This window comes from Taudactylus pleione, unplaced genomic scaffold (genome assembly GCF_031769625.1).
Source record: "Taudactylus pleione unplaced genomic scaffold, aTauple2 ptg000571l, whole genome shotgun sequence".
Classification (NCBI taxonomy): domain Eukaryota; kingdom Metazoa; phylum Chordata; class Amphibia; order Anura; family Myobatrachidae; genus Taudactylus; species Taudactylus pleione.
The window spans coordinates 4422082-4440046 of record NW_028284973.1 but is presented as its reverse complement, the minus strand read 5'-3'; the positions used below and the strand labels follow the sequence as shown (position 1 = coordinate 4440046).

The 17965-nt window shown below is 46.8% G+C and overlaps 1 protein-coding gene across 2 annotated transcripts in view; it reads left to right on the top strand.

Annotated features, from left to right (window-relative positions):
* AGMO (alkylglycerol monooxygenase) overlaps positions 1–17965 on the top strand; it is a 289406-nt gene that overhangs the window by 115810 nt on the left and 155631 nt on the right. For both annotated transcript variants that reach the window (XM_088453145.1, XM_088453144.1), the window contains exon 5: positions 9184–9287. In XM_088453145.1, coding sequence (XP_088309271.1) covers positions 9184–9287 — 104 coding nt within the window. The remainder of the gene's footprint in view (positions 1–9183; positions 9288–17965) is intronic.

The following is a 17965-nucleotide window of genomic DNA, read 5'->3' as shown; positions in this document are numbered from 1 at the left end:
TCATACTCCCTGTCATACTCTCTCCTCTATCATACTCCCTGTCATACTGCCTCCCCTGTCATACTCCCTCCCCTATCATACTCCCTCCCCTGTCATACTCCCTGTCATACTCTCTCCCCATCATATTCCCTGTCATACTCCCTCCTCTATCCTACTCCCTGTCATAATCCCTCCTCTATCATACTCCGTCATACTCTCTCCCCTATCATACTCCCTGTCATACTCCCTCCCCTATCATACTCCCTGTCATACTCTCTCCTCTATCATACTCCCTGTCATACTCTCTCCCCTATCATACTCCCTGTCATACTCTCTCCCCTATCATACTCCCTGACATACTCTCTCCTCTATCATACTCCCTCCCCTATCATACTCCCTGTCATACTGCCTCCCCTATCATACTCCCTGTCATACTCCCTCCCCTATCATACTCCCTGTCATACTGCCTCCTCTATCATACTCCGTCATACTGCCTCCTCTATCATACTCCCTGTCATAGTCTCTCCCCTATCATACTCCCTGTCATACTGCCTCCCCTATCATACTCCGTCATACTGCCTCCCCTATCATACTCCCTGTCATAGTCTCTCTGCTATCATACTCCCTCCCCTATCATATTCCCTGTCATGCTCCCTCCCCTTTCATACTCCCTCCCCTATCACACTCCCTCCCCTATAATACTCCCTGTCATACTCCCTCCCCTATCATACTCCCTCCCATATTATACTCCCTGTCATACTACCTCCCCTATAATACTCCATGTCATACTCCCTCCCCTATCATACTCCCTATCATGCTCCCTCCCCTATCATACTCCCTATCATACTCCCTGTCATACTCCCTATCATACTCCCTCCCCTATAATACTCCCTGTCATACTCCCTCCCCTATCATACTCCCTCCCATATTATACTCCCTGTCATACTACCTCCCCTATAATACTCCCTGTCATACTCCCTCCCCTATCATACTCCCTGTCATGCTCCCTCCCCTATCATACTCCCTATCATACTCCCTATCATACTCCCTGTCATACTCCCTCCCCTGTCATACACCCTCCCCTATCATACTCCCTGTCATACTCCCTCCCCTATCATACTCCCTGTCATACTCCCTCCCCTATCATACTTCCTGCCATACTCCCTCCCCTATCATACTCCCTGTCATACTCCCTCCCCTATTATACTCCCTGTCAAACTCCCTCCCCTATTATACTCCCTGTCATGCTCTCTGCCCATCATACTCCCTGTCATACTCCCTCCCCTATCATACTCCCTCTCATACTCCCTCCCCTATTATACTCCCTGTCATGCCCCTCCCCTATCCCCATCATACTCCCTGTCATACTCCCTCCCCTATCATACTCCCTGTCATACTCCCTCCCCTATCATACTCCCTGTTATGCTCTCTCCCCTATCATACTCCCTCCCCTATCATACTCCCTGTCATACTCTCTCCCCTATAATACTCCCCATCATACTCCCTGTCATGCTCTCTCCCCTATCATACTCCCTCCCCTATAATACTCCCTGTCATACTCCCTCCCCTATCATACTCCCTCCCATATTATACTCCCTGTCATACTATCTCCCCTATAATACTCCCTGTCATACTCCCTCCCCTTTCATACTCCCTGTCATGCTCCCTCCCCTATCATACTCCCTATCATACTCCCTCCCCTATCATACTCCGTCATACTCCCTCCCCTATCATACTCCCTGTCATACTCCCTCACCTATCATACTCCCTGTCATACTGCCTCCCCTATCATACTCCCTGTCATGCTCTCTCCGCTATCATACTCCCTGTCATACTCTCTCCCCTATCATACTCCCTCCCCTATTATACTCCCTGTTATACTCCCTTCCCTATCATACTCCCTATACTCCCTCCCCTATTATACTCCCTGTCATACTCTCTCCCCTATTATACTCCCTGTCATACTCCCTCTCCTATCATACTCCCTGTCATACTCCCTCCCCTATCATACTCCCGGTCATACTCCCTCCCCTATCATACTCCCTGTCATACTCCCTCCCCTATCATACTCCCTGTCATACTCCCTCCCCTATAATACTCCCTGTCATACTGCCTGCCCTATCATACTCCCTGCCATACTCCCTCCCGTCATACTCCCTGTCATACTGCCTCCCCTATCATACTCCGTCATACTGCCTCCCCTATCATACTCCCTGTCATAGTCTCTCCCCTATCATACTCCCTGTCATACTCCCTCCCCTATCATATTCCCTATCATACTCCTTCCCCTATCATACTCCCTGTCATACTCCCTCCCCTATCATACTCCCTGTCATACTCCCTCCTCTATCATACTCCCTATCATACTGCCTCCTCTATCATACTCCCTGTCATACTCCCTCCCCTATCATACTCCCTGTCATACTCCCTCCCCTATCATACTCCCTGTCATACTCCCTCCCCTATCATACTTCCTGTCATACTCCCTCCCCTATCATACTCCCTGTCATACTCCCTCCCCTATCATACTCCCTCCCATATTATACTCCCTGTCATGCTCTCTGCCCATCATACTCCCTGTCATACTCCCTCCCCTATCATACTCCCTGTCATACTCCCTCCCCTATTATACTCCCTGTCATGCTCTCTCCCCATCATACTCCCTGTCATACTACCTCCCCTATCATACTCCCTGTCATACTCCTTCCCCTATCATACTCCCTGTCATGCTCTCTCCCCTATCATACTCCCTCCCCTATCATACTCCCTGTCATACTCCCTCCCCTATCATACTCCCTCCCCTATAATACTCCCCATCATACTCCCTGTCATGCTCTCTCCCCTATCATACTCCCTCCCCTATCATACTACCTCCCCTATAATACTCCCTGTCATACTCCCTCCCCTATAATACTCCCTGTCATACTACCTCCCCTATAATACTCCCTGTCATACTCCCTCCCCTATCATACTCCCTGTCATGCTCCCTCCCCTATCATTCTCCCTATCATACTCCCTCCCCTATCATACTCCCTGTCATACTCCCTCCCCTATCATACTCCCTGTCATACTCCCTCCCCTATCATACTCCCTGTCACTCTGCCTCCCCTATCATACTCCCTGTCATACAGCCTCCCCTATCATACTCCCTGTCATACTCCCTCCCCTGTCATACTCCCTGACATACTCTCTCCCCATCATATTCCCTGTCATACTCCCTCCTCTATCATACTCCTTGTCATACTCTCTCCCCTAACATACTCCCTGTCATACTCCCTCCCCTATCATACTCCCTGTCATACTCTCTCCTCTATCATACTCCCTGTCATACTCTCTCCCCTATCATACTCCCTCCCCTATCATACTCCCTGTCATACTCCCTCCCCTATCATACTCCCTGTCATACTCTCTTCCCTATCATACTCCCTCCCCTATCATACTCCCTCCCCTGTCATACTCCCTGTCATACTCTTTCCCCATCATATTCCCTGTCATAATCCCTCCTCTATCATACTCCCTGTCATACTCTCTCCCCTATCATACTCCCTGTCATACTCTCTCCCCTATCATACTCCCTCCCCTATCATACTCCCTCCCCTGTCATACTCCCTGTCATACTCTCTCCCCATCATATTCCCTGTCATAATCCCTCCTCTATCATACTCCCTGTCATACTCTCTCCCCTATCATACTCCCTCCCCTATCATACTCCCTGTCATACTCTCCTCTAACATACTCCCTGTCATACTCTCTCCCCTATCATACTCCCTGTCATACTCTCTCCCCTATCATACTCCCTGTCATACTCTCTCCTCTATCATACTCCCTGTCATACTGCCTCCCCTGTCATACTCCCTCCCCTATCATACTCCCTCCCCTGTCATACTCCCTGTCATACTCTCTCCCCATCATATTCCCTGTCATACTCCCTCTATCATACTCCCTGTCATAATCCCTCCTCTATCATCCCCTGTCATACTCCCTCCCCTATCATACTCCCTCCCCAGTCATACTCCCTGTCATACTCTCTCCCCATCATATTCCCTGTCATACTCCCTCCTCTATCCTACTCCCTGTCATAATCCCTCCTCTATCATACTCCGTCATACTTTCTCCCCTATCATACTCCCTGTCATACTCCCTCCCCTATCATACTCCCTGTCATACTCTCTCTATCATACTCCCTGTCATACTCTCTCCCCTATCATACTCCCTGTCATACTCTCTCCCCTATCATACTCCCTGACATACTCTCTCCTCTATCATACTCCCTCCCCTATCATACTCCCTGTCATACTGCCTCCCCTATCATACTCCCTGTCATACTCCCTCCCCTATCATACTCCCTGTCATACTGCCTCCTCTATCATACTCCGTCATACTGCCTCCTCTATCATACTCCCTGTCATAGTCTCTCCCCTATCATACTCCCTGTCATACTGCCTCCCCTATCATACTCCGTCATACTGCCTCCCCTATCATACTCCCTGTCATAGTCTCTCTGCTATCATACTCCCTCCCCTATCATATTCCCTGTCATGCTCCCTCCCCTTTCATACTCCCTCCCCTATCACACTCCCTCCCCTATAATACTCCCTGTCATACTCCCTCCCCTATCATACTCCCTCCCATATTATACTCCCTGTCATACTACCTCCCCTATAATACTCCATGTCATACTCCCTCCCCTATCATACTCCCTATCATGCTCCCTCCCCTATCATACTCCCTATCATACTCCCTGTCATACTCCCTATCATACTCCCTCCCCTATAATACTCCCTGTCATACTCCCTCCCATATCATACTCCCTCCCATATTATACTCCCTGTCATACTACCTCCCCTATAATACTCCCTGTCATACTCCCTCCCCTATCATACTCCCTGTCATGCTCCCTCCCCTATCATACTCCCTATCATACTCCCTATCATACTCCCTGTCATACTCCCTCCCCTGTCATACACCCTCCCCTATCATACTCCCTGTCATACTCCCTCCCCTATCATACTCCCTGTCATACTCCCTCCCCTATCATACTTCCTGCCATACTCCCTCCCCTATCATACTCCCTGTCATACTCCCTCCCCTATTATACTCCCTGTCAAACTCCCTCCCCTATTATACTCCCTGTCATGCTCTCTGCCCATCATACTCCCTGTCATACTCCCTCCCCTATCATACTCCCTCTCATACTCCCTCCCCTATTATACTCCCTGTCATGCCCCTCCCCTATCCCCATCATACTCCCTGTCATACTCCCTCCCCTATCATACTCCCTGTCATACTCCCTCCCCTATCATACTCCCTGTTATGCTCTCTCCCCTATCATACTCCCTCCCCTATCATACTCCCTGTCATACTCTCTCCCCTATAATACTCCCCATCATACTCCCTGTCATGCTCTCTCCCCTATCATACTCCCTCCCCTATAATACTCCCTGTCATACTCCCTCCCCTATCATACTCCCTCCCATATTATACTCCCTGTCATACTATCTCCCCTATAATACTCCCTGTCATACTCCCTCCCCTTTCATACTCCCTGTCATGCTCCCTCCCCTATCATACTCCCTATCATACTCCCTCCCCTATCATACTCCGTCATACTCCCTCCCCTATCATACTCCCTGTCATACTCCCTCACCTATCATACTCCCTGTCATACTGCCTCCCCTATCATACTCCCTGTCATGCTCTCTCCGCTATCATACTCCCTGTCATACTCTCTCCCCTATCATACTCCCTCCCCTATTATACTCCCTGTTATACTCCCTTCCCTATCATACTCCCTATACTCCCTCCCCTATTATACTCCCTGTCATACTCTCTCCCCTATTATACTCCCTGTCATACTCCCTCTCCTATCATACTCCCTGTCATACTCCCTCCCCTATCATACTCCCGGTCATACTCCCTCCCCTATCATACTCCCTGTCATTCTCCCTCCCCTATCATACTCCCTGTCATACTCCCTCCCCTATCATACTCCCTGTCATACTGCCTGCCCTATCATACTCCCTGCCATACTCCCTCCCGTCATACTCCCTGTCATACTGCCTCCCCTATCATACTCCGTCATACTGCCTCCCCTATCATACTCCCTGTCATAGTCTCTCCCCTATCATACTCCCTGTCATACTCCCTCCCCTATCATATTCCCTATCATACTCCTTCCCCTATCATACTCCCTGTCATACTCCCTCCCCTATCATACTCCCTGTCATACTCCCTCCTCTATCATACTCCCTATCATACTGCCTCCTCTATCATACTCCCTGTCATACTCCCTCCCCTATCATACTCCCTGTCATACTCCCTCCCCTATCATACTCCCTGTCATACTCCCTCCCCTATCATACTTCCTGTCATACTCCCTCCCCTATAATACTCCCTGTCATGCTCTCTGCCCATCATACTCCCTGTCATACTCCCTCCCCTATCATACTCCCTGTCATACTCCCTCCCCTATTATACTCCCTGTCATGCTCTCTCCCCATCATACTCCCTGTCATACTACCTCCCCTATCATACTCCCTGTCATACTCCTTCCCCTATCATACTCCCTGTCATGCTCTCTCCCCTATCATACTCCCTCCCCTATCATACTCCCTGTCATACTCCCTCCCCTATCATACTCCCTCCCCTATAATACTCCCCATCATACTCCCTGTCATGCTCTCTCCCCTATCATACTCCCTCCCCTATCATACTCCCTCCCCTATAATACTCCCTGTCATACTCCCTCCCCTATAATACTCCCTGTCATACTACCTCCCCTATAATACTCCCTGTCATACTCCCTCCCCTATCATACTCCCTGTCATGCTCCCTCCCCTATCATTCTCCCTATCATACTCCCTCCCCTATCATACTCCCTGTCATACTCCCTCCCCTATCATACTCCCTGTCATACTCCCTCCCCTATCATACTCCCTGTCACTCTGGCTCCCCTATCATACTCCCTGTCATACTGCCTCCCCTATCATACTCCCTGTCATACTCCCTCCCCTGTCATACTCCCTGACATACTCTCTCCCCATCATATTCCCTGTCATACTCCCTCCTCTATCATACTCCTTGTCATACTCTCTCCCCTAACATACTCCCTGTCATACTCCCTCCCCTATCATACTCCCTGTCATACTCTCTCCCCTATCATACTCCCTCCCCTATCATACTCCCTGTCATACTCCCTCCCCTATCATACTCCCTGTCATACTCTCTCCCCTATCATACTCCCTCCCCTATCATACTCCCTCCCCTGTCATACTCCCTGTCATACTCTCTCCCCATCATATTCCCTGTCATAATCCCTCCTCTATCATACTCCCTGTCATACTCTCTCCCCTATCATACTCCCTGTCATACTCTCTCCCCTATCATACTCCCTCCCCTATCATACTCCCTCCCCTGTCATACTCCCTGTCATACTCTCTCCCCATCATATTCCCTGTCATAATCCCTCCTCTATCATACTCCCTGTCATACTCTCTCCCCTATCATACTCCCTGTCATACTCCCTCCCCTATCATACTCCCTGTCATACTCTCCTCTAACATACTCCCTGTCATACTCTCTCCCCTATCATACTCCCTGTCATACTCTCTCCCCTATCATACTCCCTGTCATACTCTCTCCTCTATCATACTCCCTCCCCTACCATACTCCCTGTCATACTCCCTCCCCTATCATACTCCCTCCCCTGTCATACTCCCTGTCATACTCTCTCCCCTATCATTCTCCCTGTCATACTCTCTCCCCTATCATACTCCCTCCCCTATCATACTCCCTGTCATACTCTCTCCCCTATCATACTCCCTGTCATACTCTCTCCCCTATCATACTCCCTGTCATACTCTCTCCCCTATCATACTCCCTCCCCTATCATACTCCCTGTCATACTCCCTCCCCTGTCATACTCCCTCCCCTATCATACTCCCTGTCATACTGCCTCCCCTATCATACTCCCTGTCATTCTCCCTCCCCTGTCATACTCCCTGTCATACTCTCTCCCCATCATATTCCCTGTCATACTCCCTCCTCTATCATACTCCCTGTCATACTCCCTCCTCTATCATACTCCCTGTCATACTCTCTCCCCTATCATACTACCTGTCATACTCCCTCACCTATCATACTCCCTGTCATACTCTCTCCCCTATCATACTCCCTGTCATACTCTCTCCCCTATCATACTCCCTCCCCTATCATACTCCCTGTCATACTGCCTCCCCTATCATACTCCCTGTCATACTCCCTCCCCTATCATACTCCCTGTCATACTGCCTCCCCTATCATACTCCGTCATACTGCCTCCCCTATCATACTCCCTGTCATAGTCTCTCCCCTATCATACTCCCTGTCATACTCCCTCCCCTATCATATTCCCTGTCATACTCCTTCCCCTATCATACTCCCTGTCATACTCCCTCCCCTATCATACTCCCTGTCATACTCTCTCCTCTATCATACTCCCTGTCATACTCTCTCCCCTATCATACTCCCTGTCATACTCTCTCCCCTATCATACTCCCTGTCATACTCTCTCCCCTATCATTCTCCCTCCCCTATCATACTCCCTGTCATACTCCCTCCCCTATCATACTCCCTGTCATACTCTCTCCCCTATCATACTCCCTGTCATACTCTCTCCCCTATCATACTCCCTCCCCTATCATACTCCCTGTCATACTCCCTCCCCTGTCATACTCCCTCCCCTATCATACTCCCTGTCATACTGCCTCCCCTATCATACTCCCTGTCATTCTCCCTCCCCTGTCATACTCTCTCCCCATCATATTCCCTGTCATACTCCCTGTCATACTCCCTCCTCTATCATACTCCCTGTCATACTCTCTCCCCTATCATACTCCCTGTCATACTCCCTCACCTATCATACTCCCTGTCATACTCTCTCCCCTATCATACTCCCTGTCATACTCTCTCCCCTATCATACTCCCTCACCTATCATACTCCCTGTCATACTCTCTCCCCTATCATACTCCCTGTCATACTCTCTCCCCTATCATACTCCCTCCCCTATCATACTCCCTACCCTATCATACTCCCTGTCATACTCCCTGTCTTGCTACAGAGTTTTGATATAAAAAGTGTGTTCTTATACATGTGTGCCTCCCCAGCTATTGACCTCATTGCACGGCAGAATATAATATGTAATGCAATGTTATGTTTTTCTACAGAGGTTAATGTCGTTTGGGCCGGTCATCAAGCTCACCACAGCTCAGAGGATTACAACCTAACTACAGCACTGCGACAGTCCTTTCTGCAGAAATATTTCTCTTGGGTAAGGCACATAATTAAAAAGTGGTTCTGTGCATGTGTCACATATCATAGCACAGAATGAGAGAAGTGATACTATGCATATCTTACATATCGCAGCACAGAAAGAGAGAAGTAGTGCTATGCATATGTCACATATTTCAGCACAGAATGAAAGAAGTGTTACTATGCATATACCACAAATATCATCATGGAATGAGAGAAGTAGTACTATGCATATTCCAGCACAGAATGAGAGTAGCTGTTCTATGCATGTGTTGCATATCCCAGCACAGAATGAGAGTAGTGGTACTATGCATACGCCGTATATACCAGCATTAAATGATAGAAGTGGTACTACGCATATGTGACATATACCAGCACAGAATGAGAGAAGTGGTACTATGCATGTTTTACATATCATAGAACAGAATGAGATAAGTGGTGCTATAAATAGGTCACATTTCCTAGCATAGAATGAGAAATGAAAAAAAAGTATTTATTAAAACTTACCTGATCTTTAGTAATATAAAAAGCTTGTCATTGCTTCCGTGTGCACCTTAGATTTTATTACTAAGACAAAGGGCCTGATTCAGAGCCGCACGCAAAAAGCGTGCGCTCACTCTGAATCAGGGCGGCCGCATGTTTTTTTAAATCCGGCCTCCTGGCCGCTCGCATAGCTGTGGGTGACCACCCACAGCTTTTGCGAGAAGCCAGGTGATGTCTCAAGGGTGTCATCGCAAGCCCGATGGTCGCGACCATCGCGACCATCGGGCTTTGGATGAGACCCTTGTGGTAGGGTTTCGTTCCCGCAAGCCCCAGTGAGCTTCCTGCTCTAATAGAGCCGGAAGCTCACCTCTGACATAACTCGTGATGTCAGTGGGGCCGCCCCCAAACTACAGGCGTTCCTTCGGGAACACCTCCGTTTGGCAAGCTACCCCCCCGATCCGCCTACCATACGGGGCGAGCTGTCGATCAACATCGTCAGCTGCTCCTTTTGGATGCGAGCGCCAGAGCGAGTGATTTCTCGCTCGATCCGGGTCTCGCGCACTTCACGGGTGCGCAATGCCTAAAAATTGACCCGCTTGCGAGTGGGTATGAATCAGGCCCAAAGCTCACAGACTTCCTGCCAGGATTGGGGAAAGGTGATTATAAAAAAACAGTAGATACTATTGTATGGGGTTTGCATCTGCGGCCAGTCTAGTCCCAATCAGTAGCTGTAATTCATTAGATCCATCTTATAATTAGAGATGAGCGGTTCAGATTCCTTGGAACCAGAACTACATCCGAACTTCAGGGATCCAAGGCAATCCGAGCTGCAGCTCGGATCTCCCTGCTTGCCTCGGATCCCTACCCGAGCCAAAACCTCGAGATCCCAGTGTTGGATCTCGCGATTTTGGCTCGGGTGCGAATTTTAAAAAGTCCCATTGAAATCAATGGGCTGACCTCTGATTGGCTGAAAGAGCCGTCTGTTACGGTTCTCAGCCAATCGGTGCCTGCCCATAGACTTCAAAGGGGCAAACTGACCCAAGATGGCGGCCCCCACCGCACCAAGGACACTGCCACCCGCACTGCCGGCACCCCCGCAGTCCTGACACTGCCGACACCGCCAGCAACCTTGTACTGAGGACTCCGCCGGCACCCCTGCACTCAGAAGACTGCTGACACTGCACTGAGAACACGACCGGCACTGAGGACACTGCCAACACCCCAGGACGGAGAACACCGCTGGTACCCATGAACTGCTGCCACCGCCATATCGAGCACAATCGCAGCCTCACGCACACTTCCACAAATTCTGACCTTACTCAGAAATCGCTAACCTCAGCGCACGCAGTGAAAGCCCAAGCTGCGTATGGCACTGCAATGGTTAATTTATGCACGCCTCTGCAACGACGTTCAAAAGCACTGGCACGCCTGCGTTTCGCCAACCCCCCCGTCACCAATCCCCAAACGGTCCTTCCTGTTACTCACTCTGCGATGGGTCTGCGATCGCAGTGGCGTCTACGCGTATACACACTGCGATGCATGCACAGAACACAACAATTGGCCCATTTCTTGTGTAATTGCAATAGTGGTCATTGCTGAATCAGGCCCTCTGTGCGGGAAGTTGGTGGCAGTGGGCTACACCTCTTGTGCTACCTAGATGTACTCTTATACTGCCCTCAAGTTCTGCTCATTTACAGTATATCTAATTCATGTACACATTATGGGCCTCATTTACTAACGAGTTTTATCACCAAAACGAGTGATAAAAGTCACTGTGTATGGTAAATGGTGCTCCAGCCAATCAGCTCCCAACTGTCAACTGTTATCAAAATGACAGTTGGGAGCTGATTGGCTGGAGCACCATTTATCATACACAGTGACTTTTATCACTCGTTTTGGTGATAAAGCTCGTTAGTAAATGGGGGCCAAAATGTGGCGATTTTATATTGATATGTATTGGATAAAAACAATTTATACCACTTGTAGGACCTCACAGCATCACCTTATCTGAATGCAAAATCTATTTTTAAAAGTAATTTCCCCAGGCATGAATTGCTTACCACGGCATATCTCTTTAAGCAAAGCATAAACAAGCTGAGCTGTGCTTAATTACACCTGTTCAGTCCTGTGTGCCAAGAAAAATAACTGAACAGCATAGACAAGAAGGACTGGACTGATCGGCATCTCTTATGGCCTGTAACAGTTTATGTTGCAGCAGGTGCCTGGGAAATGCGTAAGGTCATCTGGCCAGTGTTAGTATATAAAACAGGAAAAGACATCTTACAGGCGCACTCTGCCATATGCTGCTTCCAGGATTTCTGTCAAACCATAAACCACATTTTCTCAAGTACTGCAGGGTACATAGACATTAGCCTCAGGCCTCACAGTAAGGGGTCTGATCACAGCAAATTAGTCGTTTTTGTAGAGATGTGTGCCGGACCATTTTTTGCTGCTTTTGGTTCTAATTTGGTGGGCGGTTTTGGTTTTTCCAAACCATCGTGACTGGCTTTGGTTTTGGATTATTTTTCCAAAAATTGGCAAAAAAAATTCTTAAATCACATGATTTGAGCCTTTTTTTGTTCCTAGAGTATTATTAACCTCAATAACATTAATTTTCACTCATTTCCAGTCAATTTTGACCACCTCACAGCTTACAATATTGTTTTCATCCAGTTTAGGCAAAAAAGGTTGCAGGCTGACAAAGCTAAGCGACAACAAGTGGGCAGCACAAACACATGTCAGTTCAACTTCCAACATGGCACATCAGGAAACAAATATTTTTATTAATCAAGAGGCCTGAGGGAGATGGAGTATGTATGCAGTTGAAGGCAGGTAAAGGAGAAGGGTTGATTCATAGTAAATTTGATTTGTTTTGGATTATGAAGCAAATTTATGAGGGAGGAGGGGAGGCATTTACAAAAAATATTTTAATCATTCACCTCAGTCCTTGCTCCAGTGGGGCTTTTGAGTAGTTCCGATTAGTTTTTTTTTAAATCAAAGGGGCATGCATTAGATGCTGTCTGTGGCCATAAAAATTTCTGGACATTTTTGGCATTCATCAGTCACATGTAGAAGATTTCAGCGACTGTGGTAGTTCCACTTCCAACATGGTACATCCAAGAAAGAGAATGGCACTGCAGTGGCAGACAGGATGGCAGTTTAATAAACTATAACAATATGTTTGTCATCTACACAAAAAGACAGTCACCAATGCCCCAATCAGTGCATAATGCAAAGAAAATAGGTGCAAAATGGAATTGTCCTTGGGCCCTCCACCGACTGGGAGTAATAATATGATTTTGCACCTGCCCATTTCGATTCTTGAACGGGTGGAACTATTAATGTGGCCGCACACAAAACTGAAGCTCTGAACAGGAAGGGGTTATTATTAACGTCTGGTACTAAACATCTCTCAACATCATGCTTCTGGGATTAAGTATGGGAAGGCTGGGAGGGGAGGGGGGGGAACATCTCCAGATACCATCACCCCTCCATTTGGTGCTGGAGTTGCATCTGACCAAACATGGCTGTTATGATCAAGGAAAGCCAAGCCCATATGTTACACATTAGACTGAAAGTTTAAGAAAAAAGGAAATCAGGTTGATATCTACAAATCATGGTTGAAAAAGGCATGAGTATTTATGTATCTATTTGTGATTTTAGTTGAAATAAATACAGTATGAAACAAAAAATAAGAAAGGAAAGTAAGCGTCAGAGCAGCGGCACAAACGCATGGCAGTTTAAAAAAATATAGGACATCTATGAAACATTGCCACACAACAGTGGCAGACAGGATCGCAGTTTAATAAATTATAAAAATGTCAATCAGCAATGTCCCAAACAGCACATAATGCATATTAAACAGGACATGCACAGTTTAACAAACCAATCACTTCAGCAACAAGGACTGCCACTTGTAGCTGAAGTGATTGGTTTGTTTGGGCCCCCACAAAACAAGCTACCAATGGGCATAAGGCAGCTAACAGTATTGTTAATAATCTCTACAGTTGGAAGAGGTCATTCTCCTCATCTGATTCCTTGCCCTCAACATCATCCTCACACAATATTTACTCATCCCTGCTGGAATCAACCATTACAGGTACCTTTGTATTTTTTTTACGTAATTGGCGGTAAAAGTCTTCATTGAATTTCCAATCCTTTTGATGAACATCATCTTTTCAACATTTTGAGGAAGTAGCCTCCTACGCTGATTGCTGAAAAGGTTCCCTGCTGTGCTGAAAAGTCTTTCTGAGTACACACTGGAGAGTGGGCAGCTTAAGTAATACAAAGCCAGTTTGTACAAGGGCCTCCAAGTTGCCTTTTTGTCCTTCCATTAGTCAAAGGGACTCTATGACTTGCCTTTATGTATGGTGTCATGAAAATAATGCTCCACCATTCTTTGGATAGTGATCCTATCAGATGGAGTTGCGGTAGCGGTGTCACTAATTTTCGGCAATTCTTTAGACTTGACAAGATGTCACAATGTTGTGTTGACTCCTCTGCATCACGCTGGGTCTTTTGGGAAAGCTGAGTTTTTTCCTGGCAGCTCCCTGAGAAACTGAAGGATGAGATGTCATCATGTCGTGTACCACTTGAGCTGCCAACTTGCTCACCAGGAGCTCTTTGCATCTCTGTTGGAAAGAAAGACACGACGTACAACTTAAACCTACAGTAGGATCAAGCACAGTAGTGATCCAATTTCAAGATATTGGCAACCCTTGGATACTGGTGAAGGGAACAAAGGACTTGATCTACAAGTATTTAGTATTTAATGGTATCACTTTGTTTAATATCCTCCTTCAATTTCTCGAGCTAATTTTCCAAAAGCCTAATTAGGGGAATCATCTGAATCAAGCTAGCAGCATCTGTACTCACTTCATCGGTGGCTACTTCGAAGGGTTTGAGCACCTTGCACAAGACGGAAAGCATTCTCCACTGCGCTGGACTAAGGAACACTCCCCCTCCTCTCCCAATGTCATGGCTTGTTGTAGAACTGTGGATAGCTTTTTGCTGTTCAGTCATCCACTGAAGCATATAAAAGGTGGAATTCCACCTGGTTACCACCTCTTGCATCATTTGGTGGCAGGGCAAATTCAACTGCTCTTGCAGCTGCTGCAATCTCCTGCATGCTGTCGCTGAATGGTGAAAATATCCCGAAATTTTTTGGGTCACAGACAGCATCTCCTGCACACCCCTGTCATTTTTTAAAATAAAACCTGTACCACCAAGTTGATGGTATGAGCAAATCATGGGATATTTTGGAATTCCCCCAGCTGTAATGCTCTCACAATATTGGTGGCGTAGTCAGAAGTCACAAATCCTGAGGGATAGTCCAAGTAGGGCAAGCCATTTTGCTATGACATACCTTAGTTTTTCTAAGAGGTTGTCAACGGTATGCCTCTTAGTGAGGCCCGTCATACACAGAGTAGCCTGCCTCTGAATAAGCTGGAGTTGTTCGTTAGATACAGCTGCTGCTGCAAAAGATGAATCACCCACCCAGTGGGCTGTCACAGTCATGTAATCTTTAGTTTGCACACTACCACTTGTCCACATATCTGTGAATAGGTGGACAGTGAATACATTGGCATTTTGTAGTCCAATAATTATTATTTTTTAACGTCCTGGTACAGCCGAGGACATTCAGGTAAAATAGAACCTCAATTAACTGTGAAACCCACTGCATTAATGGTGGATATTGGATGCAGATCTAATACAAACAGCCGTGATAGCATTAGTGAACCACTGTGCGACTGGGTAAGAGTTGTAATACTTGCTTCCCCTTGCAATGGTTTGTTTCATAGTCAGTTGTTTTTTTTAAAATAGTAGTCTTCTTGGTCCTCTTCTGGGAAGATCCATCCCAGGCAGCAGCAGGCCTAGCACTGAAGGATTCTTCTGAGGAATCCTATGTAGGGGAGGAGTCACCTAGCCTTAACTAATTGGATGCAGGACTACCTTCAATCATTACTGTGGATTTTGAGGATGAAGGTGTTGTCGGTAGAGATTGCAGGTGCTGGGATCTAGTCGATCTTGAGAGAAGGAAGCTAGCTGATGCTGGACTGCTTGATGTTATTTCTTTAGCACCAGTTTCTGATGTTGTTTTCATGACTTCACTGCAAATGATGTAAAAGGGAGGAGGTTCTTAGATGGTTAATGTCCAAACCTCTAGTTAACCTCTAACTGTGGTTTTACAAAACAGCTACAGATGGCTTGACATTTGTTGTCAGATTTGGGTAAAAATAATTCCACACATAAGAGGTGCATTTGTTGGTCCTATGCCCAGGCATCACAGTGACCTTCCTCTTATCAAGGTCAAAAGCTGCTTCCACTGGTGCCTGACTTACACACACAACATCCTCATTAGCACCAGCATCAGCTACACAAATATCCCCCTCATTCTCTTGCACTTCCTCGGTGGCATCCTCATTTCTATGTCATCAACTATATGTTAGGATCCACAATAGCGGATCATCTTGGTGGCAGGTCTCAGCTATAGTTGTCACTGGGATACTGCATCTTGTCCTGATCCATGTTCCGGCTGTTGCAGGCAGCCGGATTCCTGTCTTGTCTGTATACAGCTCTAGCTGTTTGTCTGTGTGCTGGATTTAGTTGCACACTAAATAATCATGTCTTGTCTGTGTGCACAGTTCAGGTGCACACTAGCAGTCATTAGGAAGGACTTTCTGCAGGAAATAAAAGAAGAGAGGTTGTGTGTCTATTGATTAGCACAACATATAATTAGTAATTGGGTATACAATGGTGTGTATTTATTTGATGTTTAATGGGTAAATGCAAGATAAGATATATAAAACAAAGACAAAAATAGACAGTACATGAAAATACACAAATGAAATATAGGTTAAAATAAATGCAGATGGAGGTATCATTTAAAATAATACAATATAAAAGTCAGTATAAGTTAATAAATCTGTGAGGTAGTCCAGGAACACTTTGTATAGTGTAGAAGGTTGGATCTTACTAAGTATCTTTTGCCAAAGTAATAGTATATGTCAGCTCGTCAATGCTGCTGTGATTGAATACAATGTTGCAGGTTTGGTGCGCACACCTCCTACCTCGTAACGCTGTGTAGTTGCTGTCCTTATTGTAAGTATGCCACATCCGTGTAAGGCCTCCCGGTCCTTGCTAGTGCTCCGGGCTGCTGCTGGCGCTTTGGTTGCTGCCATAGGTTGGAGATGGCAGCCGCTGCTACGGACACTCCGGTGGTGAGCGTGCACGTAGTCTCACCGCCGATGCTGTTGTTGCAGGAACTGCCTTTGATTGGATCCTGCATCACATAAGTTACAGCCAGCCCTTCACTCCATCCGGCTATAGCATTTGTTGCGGCTTCCAGTTCTAGTGAGAGGTTATTCTCCTGTGTGTTCCAGCTCTTCGTATCCAGTGTCTGTGATCTCCCTGCAAGTTACATTTAAGCAGTGGCTGCCGCTACCTAGCGTGTGTGTCATCTACCGGCAAGTGACAACAGAGCAGAGTCTACCACATTTCAGTGTCCACGTGGATTCCCAGCAAGTACATTAGCAGTGTCTGCTGCACTTCAGTTCTGTGAACTTTTGTTTATTCATTCCAGCCAGCTGTCTGCACTGCTATTCAGTGCTATGTGCACTCTCCAATTTGCAACTCCTCTGTTTCAATTGCACTTCATTGTTTGTATATTCATGCAAGCAATAAACATTTACAGCAATTCCTGATATCCCTCAGTGCATACCAGCTATTCAGGCTGCAACTAGGCAAATGCATACCAGTCCTCAAAACTGCAACTAGCCAAGTGCATACCAGCTATTCAGGCTGCAACTAGCCAAGTGCATACCAGCTCTCAAGGCTTCAACCAACCAAGTATATATCAACCCTTAAGGCCACATTCCAGTCAGGAGCCATCAAATCCTCACAACTCCTTATCAATCGACTCCTTATCAATTGACTTTAAAAGTATCTGTTAACAATTGGCTCTTGATCAACCAATTCACTATACTCTCCTGAGCTTCATGTTCCTGGTATGAGTCAATTGTGAATCTTCTGTGAGATTGATGACACTATATTTGTGCTGCTCATCCCCACATTTGCAGAGGGAGCAGAAATGGTGGAAGGCGGCTTCTCTGGGAGTACAACAGTATCAGAAAGGTCAGGCTTACACATAGCACTCGTAGAAACACTTAGAAACACTTAATCCTCAGGGATTTGTGACATTTCTGTTTCTGAACA